The 23,771-nt window shown below is 41.2% G+C and overlaps 1 protein-coding gene across 1 annotated transcript in view; it reads left to right on the forward strand.

The window, feature by feature from the left end:
• The window catches only part of ADGRL4 (adhesion G protein-coupled receptor L4), a 167,494-nt gene extending 146,227 nt beyond the window's left edge, over positions 1-21,267 (forward strand). The window contains exons 14-16 of the mRNA XM_054981978.1: positions 15,090-15,181; positions 17,944-18,112; positions 20,620-21,267. Coding sequence (XP_054837953.1) covers positions 15,090-15,181; positions 17,944-18,112; positions 20,620-20,682 — 324 coding nt within the window. The 3' untranslated portion in view covers positions 20,683-21,267. The remainder of the gene's footprint in view (positions 1-15,089; positions 15,182-17,943; positions 18,113-20,619) is intronic.
• The last annotated feature ends 2,504 nt before the right edge of the window (positions 21,268-23,771 follow it).

Consider the following 23,771-nt stretch of genomic DNA (forward strand, 5'->3'; position numbering starts at 1 on the left):
GCTGCAGCCAAAATTTGTTATGAGAGATGTGGAAGCTAGATTTGTAGCAGTGGAATGTAATTGGAACTTAAAGAGAGTGTTGGTAGTCGGACTTTATGCACCTAACGGTGCAAAGGAAAGCTTCTTTGAGGACTTAAGGAAGCATCTAGACGATCTTGTATATGACCAGATAATTCTTGCTGGAGATTTCAATGGAGTGACAGATTTGGAACTAGACAAAAAGACTACAAAAGCACAAAAGAAAAGAGGACTATTGCCAAAGCTTTTTTTTGAGTTGATTCAACAAGAGACTCTCGAAGACGTATGGAGGAGAGAATATCCTAAAACCAGACAGTTTACTTTTTATTCTGCAAGGCATCTTACATTATCAAGAATTGATATGATCTGGGCCTCAAAGGACTTAGCGTTATGGACTAAGGAGGTAGAAATAATGCCGATGGTAGGCTCAGATCACAACCCAATTATGTGGAAATTTGGAAAAAGGAGAAAAAGGAAAGCCTGGAGAATAAATGAGGACTTGTTACAGGAAAGTGAGAATATGGAAACATTGAGAAGAGAGACTAAGTTTTTTATACAATACAACGTGAATAAAGAAGTACCAACCAGTAAAGTTTGGGACGCGTATAAGGCGGTTGTAAGGGGCATACTAATGGACTTAAATGGTAGAGCAAGGAAAAAGAAAGAGGAGAAAAGACAAGAGATTGAGGAGAAAATAAACGCCAAAGAAGTACAGTTAAAAAAGAGACCAGGGAAAAAGAAAATACATCAGGAAATCAAAATTCTTCAAGAACAGTTAACAGCAATGAGTAATAAAGAATTGGAGTGGAACCTTAAAAGACTGAATCAAAAAGTTTTTGAGGGTGCTAATAAACCTGGGAAATATTTGGCATGGCAATTAAAGAAGAAAAGGGAAAAGAAAATAATAAATAAAATTTGTGAAGAAAACAAAACGTATTTGGAGCAGACTACCATTAGCAGAGCCTTTTATAAATTTTACGCTAAGCTGTATAATAAAAAAGAAGTAAACAAAGAATCAATAGCATCATATTTGGAGAAAACCAAACTTCCAGAGATTTCGGAAGCTTGGAGAAATAAGTTGAACAGTGAAGTAACTGACGAGGAAATAAATATGGCAATACAATCCGCAAATCTAGGAAAGGCGCCAGGGCCAGATGGACTTACGGCTAAATTTTATAAGACAATGGCCAACGAACTGGCACCATTCCTAAAAGAGGTGATGAACGGAGTTTTTAGGGATCAAAGAATTCCAGACACTTGGAGCGAAGCGAATATATCATTGATCCCAAAAGAGGGCCAAGATCTGACTAGCGTGAAAAATTACAGGCCTATATCATTACTTAACAATGATTATAAAATTTTTGCAAAGATATTGGCGGAGAGACTGAAGGGGTGGCTCTCGGAAGTTATAGAGGAAGAACAAGCAGGTTTTTTGCCGGACAGACAAATAAGAGACAATTTAAGGACAGTGATCAATGCTATTGAATACTATGACAAGCGTTGCGATAAAGAGGTTGGTTTCTTCTTTGTAGACGCTGAAAAAGCGTTTGACAATTTAAACTGGGATTTTTTGTTTGCCACTATGGAAAAGCTACAATTGGGAGAAAGATTCATCAGAGCAATTAAAGAAATATATAGGGACCAGACTGCAGCAATTGTAGTGAATGATGAACTGACCAAGAAATTGACGATTAGTAAAGGAACAAGACAAGGTTGCCCGTTATCTCCATTGTTGTTCATATTAGTATTGGAGATTCTGATGATACAAATACGACAAGACGAGGAAATACGAGGAATAAAAATAAAGGACTATTCATACAAGGTTAGAGCATTTGCAGATGACATAATGTTAATTGTAGAAGATCCATTGGAGAACATGCCAAAAGTGATAGATAAGATCAAGGAGTTTGGTGACTTGGCAGGTTTCTTCATTAATAAAAAGAAGTCAAAGATACTATGTAAAAACATGACTAAGCAGAAACAACAATTGTTAATGGAAACAACGGACTGTGAAGTAACTAGTAAGGTGAAATATTTGGGAGTTGAGCTGACTGCAAAAAATATAGATTTGTTCAAGAATAATTATGAAAAATTATGGACTCAGATAGAGAGAGACTTGATCAAATGGAATAGACTGAATTTGTCATGGTTGGGCAGGATTGCAGCAGTTAAGATGAATGTGTTACCAAGAGTAATGTTTTTGTTACAGACAATACCAATCATCAGAGACTCTAAACAATTTGAAAAATGGCAGAGGAAAATATCAGATTTTGTTTGGGCAGGCAAGAAGCCTCGAGTGAAAGTAAAAGTTCTACAAGATGCAAAGGAGAGAGGCGGAATGCAACTGCCCAATCTGAGACTTTACCATGATGCAATCTGCCTAGTTTGGCTAAAAGAGTGGATGACATTAAAGAATAAGAAACTATTAGCCCTAGAGGGATATAAAAAAATTTTTGGATGGCACGTATACTTATGGCATGACAAAGTAAAGGTCAACTCGATGTTCCTGCATCATTTTGTAAGGAGAAGTCTATATACAATCTGGAAGAAGTACAGAACTTACCTACAAGAAGGAACCCCCTTGTGGGTGGTTCCATATGAGGTGATAGATCCGAGAGCTGTGGATAATGAACAACAATGTTTAACGTACAAAGAAATAACTAAGATTGAAGTATCTAAACTTAGAATAAAGACGCAAGAGGAACTATCACCTAACTATGATTGGTTCCAGTATAGACAGATTAGAGACTTATACAACTCGGACTTTGCAAAAGGGGGCATACGAACAGAGAACTCGGAACTAGAGCAGACCCTTCTTAATGAAGACAAGAAAAGAATATCTAAGGTATACCAAGTACTGTTGAAATGGTATACTGAGGATGAGATAGTTAAAACACAGATGGTGAAATGGGCTATAAATTTCAATAAAGAAATAACAATGGAGGCATGGGAATACTTGTGGAAAACTACAATGAAGACAACGACATGCATTAATATTAAAGAGAACATTTTCAAAATGATCTATCGTTGGTACATGACACCAAAGAAGATTGCGCTAGGGAACTTGAATACTTCTAATAAATGCTGGAAATGTAAGAAACATGAGGGCTCCCTCTATCATATGTGGTGGTCGTGTGAGGTAGCTAGGCAGTTCTGGGGGGAAATAATAAGAGAAATGAGTGAAATTTTACAGTTTCAAATAAATAAGAACCCAGAACTCCTGCTGCTAAACTTGGGAATGGAGGGAATTCCAGCCCATCATAGGACGTTGATTTTTTATATGACTGCAGCAGCTAGACTTTTGTATGCGCAGAAATGGAAAGTACAAGAAGTGCCAACTATTGAAGATTGGATCTACAAATTGCTGTACATGGCTGAAATGGACAAGATGACAAGAAAACTGAGAGATCTGGACTCAGGGCAGTTTAACACAGACTGGGAGAAGCTGAAACAATATCTGGAGAAGAAATGGGAGGTGGGAGGAAAACTGTGGCAGTTTGAGAACTACTGAAGTATAATAAAAGTATAAAAGAGAGGGGTGACTTTACCGGGGGAGGAAGAGAAATGTGAATTTATAAGCAGTTAGATTAATTGATTGAGATATATATAGATATGTATAGGTTAACTGATAGAACATTGATAGAGAATAATTAATGATAAGGTTTAAACATGAGGATTGAGTAAATAACAATATTTTCTTTCTTTGATAAGATTTATATGCACCAAACTGAATGTACAGAAGAGTTAAATTGATTGATTATGCGAGGAGTTATATAGAATTACCATAAAAAGTTGAAATGAGTAATATATAGAGAACAAATCAAATTGTTTGATTTAAATGTGGGAAATTTTTATGGTTTATGATATATAGGTTTATATAGAAATATTCAAAACTGGAAAATGGGATAAATTGTTTATCTAAAGACGTATAGTTTGGGTGTATAATAAGTAAAGGAGTTAAAGATGTACTGCTTAATATAATGGAGAATGTATATCTGTTTTAGACAGAGGAATTTAATAGAAGTAAGGGAAAAGGGACAGAGGGTGGGAAAGCTGTTGGAAGTCAACAAAAGGGGGGGAAAGGGAGGGGGTTAGAAACGAAAAATTAGGGGAAAATTGACGGTAATGTAAAAATAAAAATGTTCTAACCCAATAAAAATTTTTCAAAAAAAACAAACAAACATCCAATTGTTAGCAAAAAGATACAGGGATGAGAGCAATTGGTTTCAGGGAGTTCATGCTGTCTATAATTCTAACAAACAAAGATAATGATCAGGGACTCCACCCCATGAAACCAAACCAAAACACAAATATCAAAGGATGGAAATAGATGTTCTGTTGTAACATATACAATAAATACATCACATCTTCAGTTCAGTTTCTTTCCTGTTTGTTGGTGGGTGGGGAAGGACAGCCATATGGCTTGTTGGTTTACCTGCCAGGAAGAAGGAAGAGGCTCCTACTTCTTCACTGGGTGCCTTCCTGTTCCATACTCAAAGAAGGTATTTAGTGTATACTTGGAAATCTAGGGTCAGTATGGTTAAAGTGGTCAGAGTATTAGTCTGGGATATGAGAAACCCAAGTTTAAGTCCCCACTCTGTCATGAAACTTGCTGGGTGACCTTGGGACAGTCATATACTTTCAACTTCAGTTTTGCTTATGACACAGAAGCTTTGTGAGTATAAAAAGTAGGGAAAGGAGCAAGTACGTGGGTGGATTAAGGCCACTGGAAAAAGTGCCGGGGGGGGGAGTTAATGGCATAGGCAGCAGCCCCCTTGCCAGGGCCACCATAGCCCACAGTGAGGAGTGACCCTAGCCCCATGCAGGGCAGGAGGCAGCTACCACAATTGTAAGCCAATAACCGTCACCTTGTTCAAGGCAGGAGGCATTCTACTGTGCACAAGGCATGGAAGAAGGCTACCCCTTGCATTCCAGACAAGGAGGCACTCAGTGAAGCTTTGCACAGTGAAGCTAACACATGTCTGGCTAGGCAGCTCTTTCTTCCTCCCTCCCTCTTTTGAGAGGCAGGGCAAAGGGGGGGGGGGCTGGGGGCTGAGCCATTTCCCAGGACTGTTTTTTCCTCCCAGTACACTGCTGCATATACACCACTCTGAATTTCTTGGAAGGAACCTGGGATAAAAATGTACTAAATAGTACCCACAATGACATCCTAATGCTAGGTTTATTTGGAACTAAATTTTCCAGTATGTACCAGACACCTCAGTTGATGTTGGAGCAGGTAAGACATCAGCTATGAAGTTAGGAAGAAGATATATTCTTCCATCCCCCAGCCTGCTGGTCAGCTGGCCAAGCCATTTACAGTAGTAGATAAGAAGCATCAGGAAAGCTGGAGAAGGGAGGGGGATGGGAGAGAGCAGGAGGGGGAATTGAATAGCTCAGAAGCAATTTCAGACATCACAGGGGAAACCCACCTCTCTAAAAAAGGCAACTCTTATTTAAGCCTGCTACCTAAAGAGTAGTTAGTTACAGGTTTTAAATTCAGTACCTATTTGGAAATTGTGCAGTTGTTATTCAGACAGTTTATCAAATGTCCTAGAATTCTCTACAAAAGTGTAAAGACTGTAGCAAGGCACATTTTTAAAAAATACCCTAATGTACCCATATGTAGTATAGGTATGAAGACCTTGCTGCCTCTGAACATCTGTCATTTTGCACTTCTGTTGTTAAAGATGCAAGGTACTTTGTGGCAAATTAAACCAATGTATTGTAGCATAACTTTTTGTAGACTGGAGTCCACTGTGGCAAGGCTTTTTTCTGGGAAAAGAGGTGGTGGAACTTACTGGGATCATATGTGCGTGCGCAAAGCACAGGCACACTCCTAGGACCACGTGATGATGTCACCCCAGGGAGCACTCCCCAGGGAGCTCTCCTGTGATTCGGGCCCACTCACCTCACTGCTCCTCACCTGGCATCAATTTTTCCTCTAACTGGTGCAGTGTTGAGGGCCAGAAATCTTCTTTGTGAGCAGCAGCTTGCAAGTTTTGAGCATGCCTTTTCCAAAATCAGAATCCATTTGATTAAAAGACTTTTGAATTAGATTGTCTGAGGCATTGGTATTGAGTGCCATCAATATTTTGATGACACCCGCTTATGTATGTGGTTCTCAAAAGCTTATGCCTCAATAAAATTGGTTAGTCTTAAAGGTGCTACTGGACTTTTTACTATTTTGCAGCTACAGATTAACACGGCTAACTCCTCTGGATATTAAAAAGTGCATCTGTAATATATGGAATTCACTGCCACATGAAGTGGCAACTGCTAGAAGGTGTTAGGGACTTTAAAAATGATTAGAGAAATGTGTGGATGAAAGGTATATTCACACTTCTTGTAACTGGGCTTCTTGTATTGTTTTAAGCATTTTAAAAGGAAAACGAAGCATCTTTTTTCTTTTAAAATGCTACCACAGCACAGGGAACACAGCTTCGATTAGCAAAAGCAACCTGGGCTCGAAGGACTAGAACTATTTTCTCTCCCTGCACAACCCCAATCTAAATTAGAGACCATAAGAGGTAACTGGGGCAGTATACCACCTGAGCCCAGACCAGGACAACCCAGGCTAGCCTGATCTTAGATCTCGAAAGCTAAGTAGGTGATCCCTCCAGAGTTGTTTCGCAGAGGCAGGCAATGGCAAACCATATCTCTTGCCTTAAAAACATTTATGTTAACATTTTCATGGTGCAAAAACATGGTGCAAAAACAAGACTTGGAATATGCAAAATGACTGACCATGGAAATGAAATAAACACCATGCACAGATTGTTTTTTTTAAAGGCAAATGTAATGCATCTGGAACTATCCACAAAATAAAATTCAATGTCCCTCAATGAAGCCTAAATTTAAACAAGAAATAAAACTCCAATGAATTTTCAAGTGTGCACTTACAATTTCACTTGGTGCACGTATGAGAAATGAATCATTACAAATCTATCAACACAGGTGAAGAGTAAAGGAAGGTATAAGAAAAAGTGTCCCAAACTGCAATTATTTCGGCAAAACATAAAGAACACAAGAACTCCACCCAGCAGGAAAGCCTATTTGCTAGTGTACCAGAATTCAAGAAAGTGAATATAGGAAAGCGGGGGCGGGGGAGGAAGGGCACAACTGATCTGTGCATTTTTAAGCAAACTGAAAATACATTTTTAAAAGCAGCTCCTCATTCGGGGCTATTTGCTGCATTTAGTAGGGAAAAAATCATACTGCACTGAAAGAACTATCTCCCCTCCTTGGGACTGGCCATTACAGGAAGTTGTGCAGTGTTTTACTACAGCTCCCAAAATCCTTATTGCCTACAACTCCCATACTGCACAGGTCCAGCTACATTGTTAACCCCTTTATTGCACATGTGCTACTTTGTGCCACAAAGCTCCAGTCAATTCAGATCATACATAGAAAGGGCTCTTTAAATTTTAACCCTCCTCCCCTAATCTGGCCTGCGGGGACTGATTAAAAACAATACCTCCTTTTTAATTGTTAAGTCAATAAAGAGGTATCAAAATTTAAAAAGAGGAGAATTACAGGGGATTTAACATAACTACTGGGGAGATTTTGAAGGGAGGATATGCAACAGAAGACACAACATCATGAACACACAGGGTGAGGGCTGGTTGAGAGGGAGGGGAGGAGAACACATGATCATGTGATCTCTTTGTAGAACTGCTGGAATGGAGTTCCAGCTCATTCCAGCAGGAAACAAACCCTGCATGAAGTGCTATTTTTAGTTGGAAGGTATATGTGTATATATATTTGCATGAAGGAAAGCCCCCAGCCCCGAACTTACCTGGGCTGGCATTTGGGGGCCCGCACGGCAAGGGGAACTGAGCAGGAATGGTGTCTTCAGCCAGCCCAGTTCAACCGCATGCACCAGCTTCAAGCCAAGCAGCACAGTTTGAATTTGCCCAGCCGGCAAATCAGCAGCTGGCTGGGAGCTGAGAGGGTGGAGACGTTGCCTGAACTGAGAGAGGAGGCTTTCACTCAGGTCCTCCCACCCTCTATTTTAGGCTATGCTGGCCCTCGTACTTTCAGTCTGCTCCAGAACAGCAATCCCCACCCACCCTCCACATGATTCAAGTTATGGGGCTTTATGTTGCGAATTCGAGCATTTTCATAAGGTTAGTACACATTCTGTTAGATTAGAGTTGGCTGTTACATTGTTATTTACAAGTGTTCTTATGATTATACGTATGTTTGGTGCATTGTTGAAGCTTTGTAAGATCTTTGGCGGAGTTAGTTCATCACAACTTTAGGTTGGCGGTTTGGGCATTGGGCACCGATCACTTGGGGGGGGGGACAGGGCCTGCATGCACTGTCTCCCCATAGATGGGAATCCTCATAAGGGATCTTGAACCAGGCTTGGCAGTGGTAAGCCCAGCCCAGGGGCTGACAGAGCAGGCTTGCGTCCAGTTGATGAGGGAACCACGCATAGGCTACCGCCCAGTGTGGCTCCCACAACCGTCATCCCGCAGTTTCCCCTTTCAGCAGGTGGGCTGAAGGGATGAAGGGTCATCATCTGGGATCTGTGCCCTACGCAGCCACAGCTCCCCTTTTGCTGTAACTAATAAAGTTGTGGCCTGTTTTTCTCCAAAGAAGCATCAGCTTGGTTATTGTAGATGCCTTCACAACATGGCCGCTACTGCCAGGAGGCTAAGCAGGCCACTGGATGCAACTCTCAAAATGGCCATACCCAACTAAATAAACTGCCAAGCCCTCCCACAAAATTGCCCCTGCTGCCTGAAGTCCTTAGGCTGAGCTATTGCTGCTGGTAACCATGAGGGCCTTCAGAAAACAGCCTTAGAGGAGCTTGGCTGAGAGAGCTTGAGATGAGTTCTGCTCAGGCCGAGCACGCAGAGCAACTGCCAGCTGGCTGGGCAGAGTTGCCTCATAAGGCTCCTTTCTCCACCCTCCTGGCCTGAGACCCAGATACCATGGAAATGCTCTGTCTCTTCCTCCTTCTATGGAGGCAAAGAGCAGCCCCCAGCCTTATCAGTGGAAGCTGCTGGTCGGGAGGGCCGTATTTCCTGCTCAGTGAACCCCTGGCCGTGTTAGGCTGGTCCCACAAAGATATTTCTCTATAACTCTCTCTGTGTGTACGTTTCTGCGATCTACTTCTTACATGTAAAGTGAACTCCAGTCATGAAATTTTATGTCACAATAAATCTGTTAGGCTTTCAGGTGTCAGACTGTTTTTGCTGCAATGCATTGACATGGTTACTCCTCTGGAATTGTTACAGAAGTGGATCTCGAGGAAGGTTTTAAAAGGAGAAAAACTAAAGTAGTTTGCCTAGATAGGCATGTAGTTTGACCAAAGCAAAAGAAGCAACATGAAAGCAAACACAAAGACAGAAGTAGCAGACAAAGGAAACAGAAAATGGATTCTACCAAAGAACACAATCAACAACATAAATAAAGTGCTTTGTAGAGTTTCTATTCTTGAGCCTACTTCCTATATCCTATATCCCCAGAATTGAAATTTCTTGAGAGGAAGTCAGGTACTCGTTACCAAAGTGTGTACGTGTGTGTGTACATGAACACCAAAGCACAATCTAGAGTACAACCCACCATCAGAGTCATTTTGAACTTTCAAGTATGATGATTTCCTAGAAGAAAATTATGTGTTTCAAGTATGGCATATTATACTTTTTAATGACCACCCTCAAGGTGCACTAAAAGTATCCTTTTGGGGCTGTCTAAACAAAGTGCAACTGCTTTAGTTCCATTGGCCCTGTCTGGAATTGCATATTGAAATGCATCTATGCCCAATATACAGGTCCATTTCTTAATGGTTTTACAGGGCAATCCTAAGAACATTTTCCAAAAGTAGGATTCTGAGTAGACATCTTAAGATTGCTATGTGTCTTTAGAAATTCTTAGTTGATATGATCAGTTGTTTTATTAATTTAGTAGTCTGAATAGCCCAGCTTAGCCAGAGTTTATCAGAGCTTGCAAACAAAGCACAGTCAACCACTTGGATGGGAGACCCCAAGGAAGACTAGGGTTGCTACTTGGAGGTAGGCAATTTCAAATCACCTCTGCTTTTTTATAACAAAAACTGTTCTGATCAGTTTTCCTCATATCCTACTGCACCAGTGCAGGACAAGCTATTGCATCCCCAGTAAAAACAGTTTGCAGTGAATACAGACCTTGTAAGATCTCAGAAGCTAAGCAGGGTTGGCCTTGGTTAGTAGTTGGATGGGAGACCTCCAATGGGGACCAGGGTTGCAGAGGTAGGCAATTACAAATCACCTCTGTTAGTCTCTTGACATGAAAACCCCACCTGGGGTTGTCATAAGCCAGCTATGACTTGAGGGCACTCTCTACCATGTTCCTGGCAGCTGGTCCCAACCAGCAGTCCAGCTGCTGCATTCTGACTATCTGCAGCTTCTAAACTGTCTTCAAGGGTAGCCCTAAGTAGAGTGCATGGCAATACTTCAGCTGAGATAATAACAATAACAACAACAATAACATTCAATTTATATACTGCCCTTCAGGGCAACTTAACATCCACTCAGAGCGGTTTACAAAGTATGTTATTATTATCCCCACTCAAACCAAAAGGGGCTATCAAGGTTGCTCACCCACCTAAACTTGCCAAAAAACACAAATGAGCACTGATGCAGTAAACTAAATTATTCACACAATATTCACACAATGTTCACTAAATTATTTGAGAGTATAGTGATCATGATGTTTTAGAATTTCACATGTTGTATTTCACTCTTGTATATTACTCTCAAATTCACTAAATTATTTTTGTGAACATTGTGTGAAGAATTTAGTTTACTGCATCAGTGCTCATTATTGTCCCCACAACAAAACGCCCTGTGAGGTGGATGGGGCTGAGAGAGCTCCTAGAAGCTATGACTGACCCATGGTCACCCAGCTGGCTTCAAGTGGAGGAGTGGGGAATCAAACCTGGTTCTCCAGATTAGAGTCCCACACTCTTAACCACTACACCAAACTGGCTTAGATGTAACTAAGTCATCACTGTAGCTAGACCAAATCAGGAATGGGTGCAGCTGATGCACTAGCCAAAGCTGAGCAAATTCACCGTGAACCACCACAGCCACCTGGCTTTCTAAGATTACTGCTGTGTCAAGCAGAAGAAAAAAAGAACTAGGTACAAGGTGAATAGGTTTATTAAAATTTTGTAGATCCCTATGCATTTCTCGCAAAAGCTTCATCAGGTAACCTTCTAGAAGATATTTCAAGTATCACCTTGACCCTCATGCACCAGCCCAACCTACTCAGCTAGAGAATAATAACATTGGATAATAATATTTGATTTATATACTGCCCAACTTAATGCCCACTCAGAGTGGCTTACAAAGTATGTTGTTATTATCCCCACAACAAAACACCCTGTGAGGTGGGTGGGGCTGAGAGAGCTCCAGAGCACTGTGACTAGCCCAAGGTCACCCAGCTGGCTTCAAGTGGAGGAGTGGGGAATCAAACCCAGCTCTCCAGATTAGAGTCCCACGCTCTTGAATGAATGAATGAGAGAATGAATCCCTAAGAGCAGCTGAAATTGGCACAGCCTTATATACGAGTACTGGCACCTTTTATTTTCTACAACAAAAAAAGCACTGGTTAGCATCATATGGTTCGAAGGCCTCTAACCTTATAATACAGAAATGATCTCATTACTACATGACAGACCTCACACTTCAAGGATTTCCAGTCTTAATTTGTAATCTAGATTATTATTGGGTTTTTGTTGGGATTTGCACGTGTCATTCACTTCTGTCATGAAGGGGTTAATCTGTTTGTGTCTTAGCTAGGCATAATTAATTAGCACGAGGCCAGTTAAGTGTTGAGTAACTGTTCCCGCCAGGGCAAAGGGGAGTTGCATGCCTAATGAACTAATCTAGGATCGATTATTGGCTGACCAAGTTTATTGGGGGCAATTAACATTCTTTCCTTTGTCCAGGACGCCATTGCTCTCTAACCAGTTGCACCGTTATCTCCAGCATGTAAGGAGCAGAAGCTAAGTTAGCTCTTCTTTATTTTATCACCAATATAACCTTTATTATTTTATCCTTTATGTAGTAAACATTATTTTAGAAGCTGAACACGCATGTCTCTGTGATTCTTTATATGCTGTGCAAAGCTCTACTCTGCTAAATATTATCATAATCAAATATCATAAAATCATTAACCCAACAGTTTTGCTATGATCTGTTCTGTGTACGTTTATGGTCCAAGAGAAAGAAGAATGAATGGGAAAGGATTTTGATTACTGGAGTGTGGCACACTGATAAATGATATAACAGCCATATGTAGTCACCTCAGCCTAATAATATAGATACCCCAGGATGTTTTCTAGTTTAACAAAAACTAAAAAAAAAAAACGGTTTTAGATTTTCTGGTGAACATGTGGCATTTGGGATTGCATCACTGGGCCTGATCTTCCTCTGCTGACAAGAACCAGTGCTAAGCTCTTGTGGCCTTTCTTATATGCCAATGGAAATGTCAAATAGTAAAGAGTCCAGTAGCACCTTTAAGACTAACCAACTTTATTGTAGCATAAGCTTTCAAGAACCACGGTTTTCTTCATCAGATGGTAATGCCAATCACCATTTTGGGATCTGGAAGGAATTTTCCTCCAGGCCAGATTGGTCAGAGATCCTGGGTTTTTTTTGCCATTCTCTGGGCACAGAGTAGGAGTCACTGGGGGAGGTCAATGAGGGGAGGGGATAGCTGTGAATTTACTGCATTGTGCAGGGGGTTGGACTAGATGACCCTTGAAACACCAGCTCCGTGATTTAAGTTCTATGTACATAGCTGAAGGTCTGAAAAGAGCCAATCTCTCAAGATGCTGTAGCATAGTTTGGTGTAGGGTTAAGAGCATGGGACTCTAATCTGGAGAACTGGGTTTGATTCCCCACTCCTCCACTTGAAGCCAGCTGGGTGACCATGGGTCAGTCGTAGCTTCCCAGAGCTCTCTCAGCCCCACCCACCTTACAGGGTGTTTGTTTTGGGGATAATAATAACATAATTTGTAAACCATTCTGAGTGGGTGTTAAATTGCCTTGAAGGATGGTATATAAATTGAATGCTGTTGTTGTTAAGTGGTTGGGCTGCGAATCAGCACTCTGCTTGTTCAAATCCCACTACTGCCATTAGCTCAATAGGTGGTCTTGAATAAGCAACTCCTTTGGGTCCCAACTCCTCAGCTGTATTGTGGGGATAATAATATGCTGTCTTTCTTCACTGCTTTGAATGGGGCATTAATTTGTCTAGAGCAGTATATAAATGCAATTGTTGTTACTTTGTATGTCCCTGTTACTGGTTATTTTTAATGAGTGTATCCTATATATAAAAGGCTAACCTGAGTTCAGACACGGAGCAAGTGACAATGCCCATCCGCTGCCTTCATCCAGCTGGGATTAGGCACAAAGCAGGTGGCAATGCCCACCTCCCCTTCACCAAGCTAGAATCAGGTGCGGAGCAGGTGGTGATTCCTGCCCCCCGCCTACGCCCATCTGGGATCAGGAGCAGAACAGGTGGCAATGCCTGCCTCCCCTTCACACCACTGGGATCAGGATCAGGGCAGGTGGCAATGCTCACCCCCTGCCTTCACTCAGCTGGGATCAGGAGTGGAGCAGGTGGCAATGTCTGCCAGCCCTTCACCCCGCTGAGATTGGGATCGGGGCAGGCTGCAATGCCCACCCCCTGCCTTCACCCAGCTAGGATCAGGAGTGGAGCAGATGGCAATGCCCACCCCTGGGATCAGTCGTGGAGCAGACAGCAATGCCCGCTCCCTTCACCCAAATGGAATCAGGTGTAGAGCAGGAAGCAATGCCCACCCCCCTTCACCTGGCTGGGATCAGGACTGTAGCAGGTGGCAATGCCTGCCCCCACTTCACCCAGCCAGGATCAGGCGCGCAGCAGGTAGCAATGCCTGCCCTCTGCCTGATCACCAGGCTGGGATCAGGCATGGAGCGGCTGGAAATATCCAACCCCTCTTCACCCAGCCTGGATCAGGAGCGGAACAGGCGGTAATGCCCATCTCCTGCCTTCACCCAGCTGGGATGAGGCACAGAGCAATGCTCACCCCCCCCTTCAGCTGACTGGGATCAGGTGTGAAGTGGTGGCAATGTCTGCCCCCACTTCACCCTGCTGCAATCTGGCATGGAGCAGGTTGCAATGCCTGCCCCCCTTCACCTGGCTGGGATCAGACATGGAGTAGGCAGCAATGCCCGCCGCCGCCGCCCCCTTCACCCAGTTGGGATCAGTAGCAGAGTAGGTGGCTTTGCCCGCCCCCTCTTCACCCATCTGGGATCAAAAGTGGAGCAGGTGGCAATGTTTGCCTCTTGTCTTCACCCGGCTGGGATCAGTCACAGAGGAGGAGGAGGCAATGCCCACCTGCCTGCCCTCCCTTTCTAGAGCCCATTGTATTTTTTTCCATAATGGGTTTTATTACTAGTGTGTAACAACTGTGACTTGTTCTCAGAAACACAAATGTAAATTGTACTCTCTCTCTAAAATTTGACAACTGTTACTTTTTAAAGTTATTGTGAAAATCTCAAGTTTTTTTCTCTAGTACTTCTTAGTCCAAAAGATTTCAGAGGATTTTGTTTCCACATGATAGTCTAATGTCATTTTGCAAAAAATCACATACATTTTCAAGTGGAACTGGGTAATTTTGGTTTGGCTGATATGAACATAAAGTTGGTACACATATTTTGGGTGAAACTCTGGCCCAGAAGTCTAAACAGATTTATCAGTTGAATTCATAAACATTTGAATAGTGCTATCAGTTATACAATTGAAAGTATACAGAACTAGGCTTTGTTCTACATTATGACAGTCCTCTTTTTTAAAAAAAATATCATTTTTATTTATTTCAAACCTTTTTCCTGAGAAGAGCAAAGCAGTTTAAAATTTGATTTAAAATAACTACAGTTATATAAGCAAGCAATTATGTGAGGTCAGAGTGTCACACTTTTCTTTTGACATTTTTTTAAATGTAATATATTTTTTATTTGTGTGAAAATTCTGCTTTTATTCCAAATTGCATCTTTCTAACATGAAAAAAATTAAATATCTTCCAGGTGAATTTGATGGCTTTTGGAGTGATTATCTATAAAGTATTTCAGCAAACAGCCATGCTAAAACCAGAAGTGAGCTGTTATGAAAACATAAGGCAAGTTCAAATTCAACACATGTTTTTTGATATTCACAGATTCAAAAGTTAAACTACTAGGCAGTGCTTTGTTAAGAAATAATTCTACCTCCTGGATAATTTTTCACTTATTTAAAAAGAATGAAAATGTATTTTATATTATATTATAGTCTTTTTCTTAATATTGTATCAGGTTTTGTTTAAAGAAGTATTGATATAGACAATACTGTTCTCATCAAGAACTAAGTCAACTTCTCTATGCTTGAATTAGAAAAAAACTCTGTGGGTACAAAGTGTCGCTGAAGAATGCTTGCCACCACCACCCACCCTTTTCGTATCAATGCATTCTAAATTGGCTCTAAATTGCTTGCTTGATATTTGTGCTTGCTTAGGGTTGGATTCAACCAACTTTTCTGCTGATGAAAAAAAAACCCCAGAAAGGATCCTTTTGACCACCAAAAAGCATCAACACATCACTGGCTATTTCTAGAAAAACTTCTACCTCTAAGTCAGTAAAAAGAAAATCTTGGAAAATAATCATATTAAAATTCTGATTAAAGGCTTTGGGGGCTGTTGGAATTCTCATGATACTTCTGAGAAACCCATTTCTGAATAGGTTCCCAAGGTTGGCAACCCATGGGAAACTTACCTTGGGGGAGGGCCTCGCCAGCTACATCTGACAGAACTCAGAAGTGGTTACTGTGTAGGAGTAACACTCTAGCATTTGCCCCAAACTCTATAGTTTTAACTGTAGAATTGGGGGTGAATCCTGGAGCGTCAGCCTGATGTGATGCCATCACTTCTGAGTCATGCAGGAAGTGATTAAATTGTATCATCATGACACCAATCACCCCACACACACAACACATACACCACCAATAATTTTTCCTTTGCCACCCAGCTGAGTAGCCACAGGAAGAGCCAATGGGGGCAGGAAGTCTCCCACCAAAACAGGAGATCTGGTCTCCCTGCATCTGAGCATATTTGTGATGAGCTTCAGTAGCATTTTTTTAATCAGGACTATTGTTCCACTGTGTTAAATGGAACTCTGCACAACATACAGTGCAAGAGAATCTGAAATAAATTTTCAAATTAAAACATTTTAAACGTATCTTTAAAATATTTTTAAAAGTTTGTTTTAAAATGTCCTGAAAATATTTAGGGATGGGGTTGTTAATGTGTCACAATCACTCTGGAATATGCTGAGGGTCTTCTTAAGGAAAGTACATTCAAAATAAGCAAATAAAGCAATACAGTGTCTAAGGAAGTCCTTCATAGTAGCTTGCCTGGCCAGTTTACCCAAGTAAAACCTGGTCTGAAACTTTTCCACATTCAGGTACCCTGGAATTATAATAAAACATTAAATGGACTTCTGAATATTACCAGTAAGACATGTACTGGTCTAATTCTACAGTTCTTGACTGAGCAAACTAAAATTCTTAAAAACTGGGCTTCAAGTACGATTGAAATTGTTGTTCCTAATAAAGAATGCCACTTCTTTTGAAGAAACCTGATTCAGTGCACAGTCCTGTTCAAACCCTACTTATTTCAATGGAAGAAAGTGAAGTAGGTTCTTTGTCCTCCCATTGAAATGAATAGGCTTAAATACTTACCTGGTTTCTGGGGGATTCACTTTGTTTCTGGAAATTAGGAATCAGTTCTGTTTTTTTGCATCTGTTCTATTGCCAGGATTTTTTTTTTTACTTTGTGTGCTGCTATGATTTTTCCATCAACTCATTCTCTTTAAAACTGATTTATAGAGACCTTGAAAACCGTTTGTGCCGGAAAAGCTGGAGTGTGCTACAGGGACCATTGAAAACAACTTACTGTTTTTGTTGCTTAGAAACACTCCCGCAGTTTCAACTCACTGCACTAGATTTATAGTTAGGATTTAGCAATTTTTTGATTGATCACTTTTCATCCACTGCTCACCCTATCAGCTTCACACAGTGCACTAGTTTTAATGAAGTTTTAAAAAAAAGATCATTTTTGAAGAAACAATGGCAACAAAGGATAAAGAGCAAGAATGCAGTTCTCTTGTGCTCAAGAAGTCCAGCAACTGCTGGACCAAAAATGAAAGAGAAAACTAATCAGTGAGCTCATTTGCAAGACAACACGGTGTGATTTGTCAGACTCCATGAGCTGGTCTGTATATACTTAAAATACAGTTTGTTAGCAATAGCAAAACAGAAAAAAACAGTCTCAAACTCACCCAATTGATTCATATGCTATTAGAGCATCAGTATTCTGACCCTGAAACAATTTAAAGTTCTGTTGCATTGTAAAAGCAAAATCCATTTAATATAAAGAGAAGGCCTGGTTTTACAGCCAGCAGTATCTCCAAGGCTGAAACTGAAAACAACCAGAAGATCCCTTTGATGTCATGCACATGTGCTGACCTAAGAGCATACTATACATTTTTTCCAAGGTTTCTTAGGGGGTATGCTTCATAACAGACATATGTTTTACCTTGGGGAATTACACTAACAGTAGATTTAAAATCAAATCATATGGCTCTGCAGTACACCAGAGAAAACAGATTTGAAGATTAAGACAGCCAGCACTTTAAAAGCCATCCAGTTTTACTTTTTATAAAGTGTTTTGCTCAGAAGGTAAGAGTGTATCATTCTGGTAGTAGCACTGCAGCACAACCTAAAGTAGGCACCATGTAATTGCAATGCAGTTTTCAGAGATTTTCAGCAGAAACCTTGTTGCTTTCTTCAGTGGAGAAATTAGGGCAAAAAAGGGATATTTGGTTGATAACTCGTCCTGCTTCTGCCTAGATCTTGCGCACGAGGGGCACTTTCTCTCCTCTTTCTCCTTGGTGCTACCTGGATCTTTGGAGTGCTCCATGTTATCCAGGGATCAGTGGCCACTGCATATCTTTTTACAATTTTTAATGCCTTTCAAGGACTGTTCATCTTCCTATTTCTTTGTGTTCTGTCACGAAAAGTAAGTATTCTCTGGTTCTTAAAAATGCTGTTGATTTTTATGCTGTTGATTTTTAGGCATAAACACAAATATATGCATCACAACAGCCCTGTCATTTTATGGTTACAATTATAATTTTTCAGCAGTCCTATTGAAATGTTTTTGTTACAGTTCGTCCATTTTATTAAAAAAAATAATAATAAAAGTATTGTTCTGATGTTGATCTTTGCAGTCTCCCAGCCAACTCCCTTAAATCTTTTGTTTAAACCTATCCAGTTATAGGGTGGGATTTCCCCGGCTCTTCCCTACATGCTAAACTGCATGGATGCTAATCAGTTTTCCATAAAGTATTCTCTAGCGTTTCTACCCAGTTATTCCCTTATTGGTTGAATGCTGTGCCTGAAGGTCACCTTCCCAGTGGTCACTCTAGATTTTTCACCAGGTGCCTAAATGATGGCAGCTGCTTACCAGGCAGGAAACCTTGGTCTGAGGAAGTTGTCAGAAAGGAAAGCCACCATTCCCCCCAACTGGGAGTTGCCAGTGGGTGGGAAAGAGGAAATAGTATAGGGAGGGGAAAACAGGGGAAAGTGAGAACCCTCTTCAAGTCCTTGAGGTTTTCCATGACACAATTGAACCTGGCCCAGGAGCTGTCACCTGGCAACTGGGTCTGGCTGGCAACAAGAGCTACACTTTGGCTGTAGTTTTCCCAAGCAGAGGCTGCCAGGTGGAGGGAAGGAGCTAAAGCAGAAGACATGGGGCAGATACAGGAAATTTGACTGTTGGTTGGAAAGTTGAGAATAAACAGGAAAAGGGGAGAGGCTATAGGAGCTTTCAGGGAAAGTGGAACAAAATTTGATGCCTCCTCCCCAAGTCCTTGCCAGTGTCCCACTTGTAGTCATCTAATTCTGGTTTGGATGCCAGTGTCCCACTTGTAGTCATCTAATTCTGGTTTGGATTTTACATGTGTCCTTGATCTGAAGAGAAACCAGAGTATATGTGTGACAGCCAATGAGAGCCAGTGGAATGCTGGGACAGGGGACAGTTGAAATCTGTTAAAGTAATTAGGGAGAGAGGAAGTTGGAAGCTGCTGAGGAGCAGCAGCAGAGATATAACTGGCTGTTGATACTTATTATCATACATTGTAATCATCTCCTCTTATAAAACTGTGGGATTATTAATTCAGCTCTGAACAACAGAGTCTCTATGGGTTTGAATAATTCACTCCACTGATAAATATATCTTGTAAATTAAAGTTATTCTTGTTTCTATTTTAACCCAGGCTGACTTGAAGTTGTTGGCTGAGGGGAAATAACACACACACACACACAAACATCAAGTATTTTTGATCACGGCCAATAGGCCTGATTAATTAAATTGTGACATCAATGGGAAGTAAATACTGAGTTCTCTTTGCCCAATTGCCCTGGGCAGTAGCTGGATGAGGAGTAGTGACTAGGGGTGTGCACCCGGAAAAGATTTGGGTTTCCTGCTTCAGGTTTACCTGAAGCAGGGAAAAGATCCACAAAACCCTGAAATGCGAAGCGGCATGCCGCTTCAGATTGGGGTTTCTGAGTTGCTTCAGAATGCTCCAGAAAGATTCAGAGCATTCTGAAGTGATGGGGGAGGGGAGGTGGAAGGGGAAGGCCCGCCCCCACCCTTAAACTCCTACCCCCACCCCCCACCCCACTTACCTGATGGGCGGAACGCTGGAACCACTGCTGCGCTGGCCAGCCAGTGGCCACATGGGTGGAAGGCCTTCCCCACTGCCACCACCACCGCACAGCTGCAGCTGGTGTGGCTGGCTGGCTGGCTAGCAGAGAGGGCCGCTGCTGCCAGAGGCCAGCAGGGAGACGGGAGAGCCTCCTCCTCTACAGTGCCAGGTAAGTGGGGAGTGGGGGGGTAAGGTACTAGGGAATAGGACAGTTCAAAGGACACTTTCCTGCCACGCCAGCTGAAGTTTAAATTCCCCCACCTGCCAGCTGAAATTTAAAGGGCCTTACCACTTGCGAAAGGGCCCTTTAAACTTAACTCTGGGCCCCCGAAGCTTTCTGAAGTAACCCAAATTGCTTTGGAAAGCTTTGCTTCGGGATTTCTGAATTGGGGCCAGCATGCTGGCCCCATTTTGGAAATCCCAAATCTTTCCAAACTGGGCCCAATTTGGGTTAAAAACCTGAATCAGAAACCCAAAGCGCACCCCCCTAGTAGTGAATATAAGGAACTAGCTGTCTGTCTAGTGGAACCTCTGGGAAGAGGAGAGAGAGGACCCAGTGTGGATTTGGGTCAGGACTGTCTATCTGATAAATAGGGGTTAGACTGCCCTAAGGTGCTTGTGAAGCCTCAAACTTGTGAAGGGGACTTTATGGTGGGTGACAGTGTGTAAGAGGGTCTCAATATATAAGCCCAAATTTGGTCTCTTCAGCATCTCTCCCAATCTTCTTCAAAGCCAATCTCACAACTGGAAAGTTGTTTAACATACTTGTATTTTCTTGCTAATAGGGCAAGATGATTATTTCCTCTTTTCATTTCAGATCCAGGAGGAATATGCTCGGTTATTCAGAAATGTCCCCTGCTGTTTTGGATGTTTGAGGTAAATGGATGGAATACTAAGATGAGCAGTACCATGGAAGAAAGACGAAAATGAGAGGCTTTGAGGGAAATGCTATGTTGTGAAAGTATGAAATGAGCTACTGAGATGCCATCTCTCTTAAATCAATTACTTTCTCTCCGGCATAGGTATTGTACTTAAATGCACACTCAGGTGCACTATATCGTGTACAAACAGCATATCTGTACAAGACAAACTGGTTTATTGTGTAACAAGTAAGGCTTCTAAAGGAGCCCTGGACTTTTCAGGGCTAATGGCTGCAGCTCAGAAGGGAGCAAACCCAACATTCAAAGCAATTTTTGTGAGTAGCTATGCTATTAATGTCATACCTGCTGACTCGGTAATTTTGCTTATTGGTGTTTTAAGAGAGTATTCTATTAGAGTGTTAATAAACACAATCTACTTTTACCAAAACTCAGTGCCTCTTTTTGAAAACAAGTAAATTAAAATCAAGATTAGGTAGCAGAGTATAATCAGATCTTGTATATTAATCGATGTTCATTTGCACAAGAAAATGGAAGAATTCTTCAGTTCCTATCATATTAAGAGTTATTTTGCCTACAGGACATACAAAGGATAACTTGAGAGTTTCTGTAGCCATGAATATGTGGATTGGGATGCTGATATGCACAGCAGCCCCCCATCCATGTAACCCTAAAAAAATAAAATGTCATATTTCATACTGTTCCTGTATCAAGCATTCCTATGTTCTCTGTCCCTCTGTTGGGATGAACTTAATATTCATTATGTTTTCTACAGAGACAACCTGGAGTCAGGTGGAGAGAGAGGTGTGTTCTAAAGTTACCTTCTTTGTAGGCACATGCAGACCCACTTTGGATTGGGACCAGAGTACACAAAGAGGGGTTAGATCTTGCCCCACATCAAGTTCTCGACCTGGAACAGCCCTAAGAGTGCTATTTGCCCCGTTGGAGACTGTACATGTATTTATGAACTACTGTTTATGCTTCCCCAGGAGGGCAGCTCCCCAGGGCACTTTAGGCCAGCATAGAAGGTAAGGTCTCCATGTGTAGTTCTATCTCATTTAGGGTTTGACCCATCTTCACCTCTAGGGATTCAGTCCTATCTGATAGCTTTTCATTGCAGTTCATGAACTTCAGTGGAGCACAATCCCAAAAATGGAAAGGTACATCTCACCTCCCCCTTGTCTTCTTCTCCAGTGTGAGTGGAGATTATTGACACTATAAAAAAAACCGATTCTCTGAATTCTTTGATGCAGTTTCAGAACCCAGACATGAACACTTCTTGATTTGAAAAATGAAGTCAGATACCTAGTGCCAGATTTGAGCTTTACACTACTCTTTGAAAGCCGCTAGGAATGGGATTTGATCCAATGAACAGTCTAAGGAAGTGTGGAACAAGTTTCAATTGCAAAATCCAATCTAATAAACTTTCACAATCCATTCTAATCAGATTTCACAATCATCTCTATAGAAATAATTTTGCTCATGCAATCACAGGGCCAAGCTACACATGACGAATGACACTTGAACGGCAAGTGTATTTCTCCCTGTTCACTTGCCCTCCACTCAATCCACTTGCCGTTCAAGTGTCATTCGTCATGTGTAGCTTGGCCCACAGTCAGCCCAGTTCCGCACAATCATGATAATGCTGTTGGGAGAGGTAGTGGACAGTCACCTAAGATCTTGAGTAGTATAACTTTGTATGAATGTTGTTCATTAACCATGAATTTAATGCCATAACTTTCTTGTTGGCCAGAGCTAGAAAACAACTATACTTTTGGGGCACTAAGGGCCAAGCTACAAGTGACAAATGACACTTGAATGGCAAGTGTATTTCTCCCTGTTCACTTGCCCTCCACTCAATCCACTTGCCAGGCAAGTGTCTTTCGTCATGTGTAGCTTGGCCCTGAGACACAGCAAGATATCAAGAAATATTCAAAGCTGTAACACATAACTTGAAGAAAGTGTATTCTGTCACTGAATGCCCCCTCCCAGATCATTATACCTTCTGATCAATATTATTTCTGAGGCAAAATATATGTTCACTTTTAGGCCTGGTGACAGGGGTTGGCTTCATCAGATATCTGCTGAGGTTCACAAAGACAGGCCGCCCCTTTGCCACAATTACCCACAAACTGCTTTGGGACAATGACAGTATCTTCTTTCTCACCACTGTCAATTCAACCCTCTCCCTTTCTCTCTGAGTCCTATTCAATTGCAAGAAAGGGCTGCTGCTACCTCTGTCATCATTTACTTGCTCTTTAACCATATCCCGCTTTCTCTGTATACCTAGTGGTTGGCCCAGGTTATCCCAATCTTATCCAATCTTGGAAGTTAAGCAGGATTGGCTGTGGTTAGGACTTGGAAGACCACTAAGGAAGTCCAGGATCACTGTATGCTAAGGCAGGCAATGGCAAACCACCTCTGCTTTTTTCTTGCCTTGGAAAAGTTTTGGGTTTCCCATAAGTTGTATGTTACTTGACAGCACTTTACATACACAATGGAATGTTAGTGACTGATGCAGCTTTTTCTTCTGCTCCCTCCTCCTCACTGACATCCCATTTGGGCCCCCAAGGGAAAGTGTAGTCAGATAGTCTATTGACTAGGTTCTTTATTTCTTTTTCTTTCTTTTTATAATTTTTTATTTTAATTAATAAACTCAAAAATATAATCATACAATTACCTAAATCATACATCTGCTATCATCTACTACTACATTTATCTACATAAAACATAAACTAAACATACACGTTTTAACATAAACATGAAGTCATTCAAATCATTCGAATCACATAGTTCACATCTCTATATAGAGTTGGCCTTATACAGTCTTGATTTTTTCACTTCTATTTAAGTATCTCTATTCTATCTTTATCATCTATCTTCATATCCAGTAATGATTTTGTTACAAACACATATAACAAACATATATTGCTTTCTATTCTTTACTTTCTATTCTTAAATTTATTCTTATTCTTGATTTTTAACTAACTAATCAAAAAATATTTTCCATTTTTCTTGAAATCCTGAGATCAGTCTGTTATGTGTATCAGATGTTAATTTTGCCATCATCACATATTCATGTAATTTGTTC

This window comes from Eublepharis macularius, chromosome 5 (genome assembly GCF_028583425.1).
Source record: "Eublepharis macularius isolate TG4126 chromosome 5, MPM_Emac_v1.0, whole genome shotgun sequence".
Taxonomy (NCBI): domain Eukaryota; kingdom Metazoa; phylum Chordata; class Lepidosauria; order Squamata; family Eublepharidae; genus Eublepharis; species Eublepharis macularius.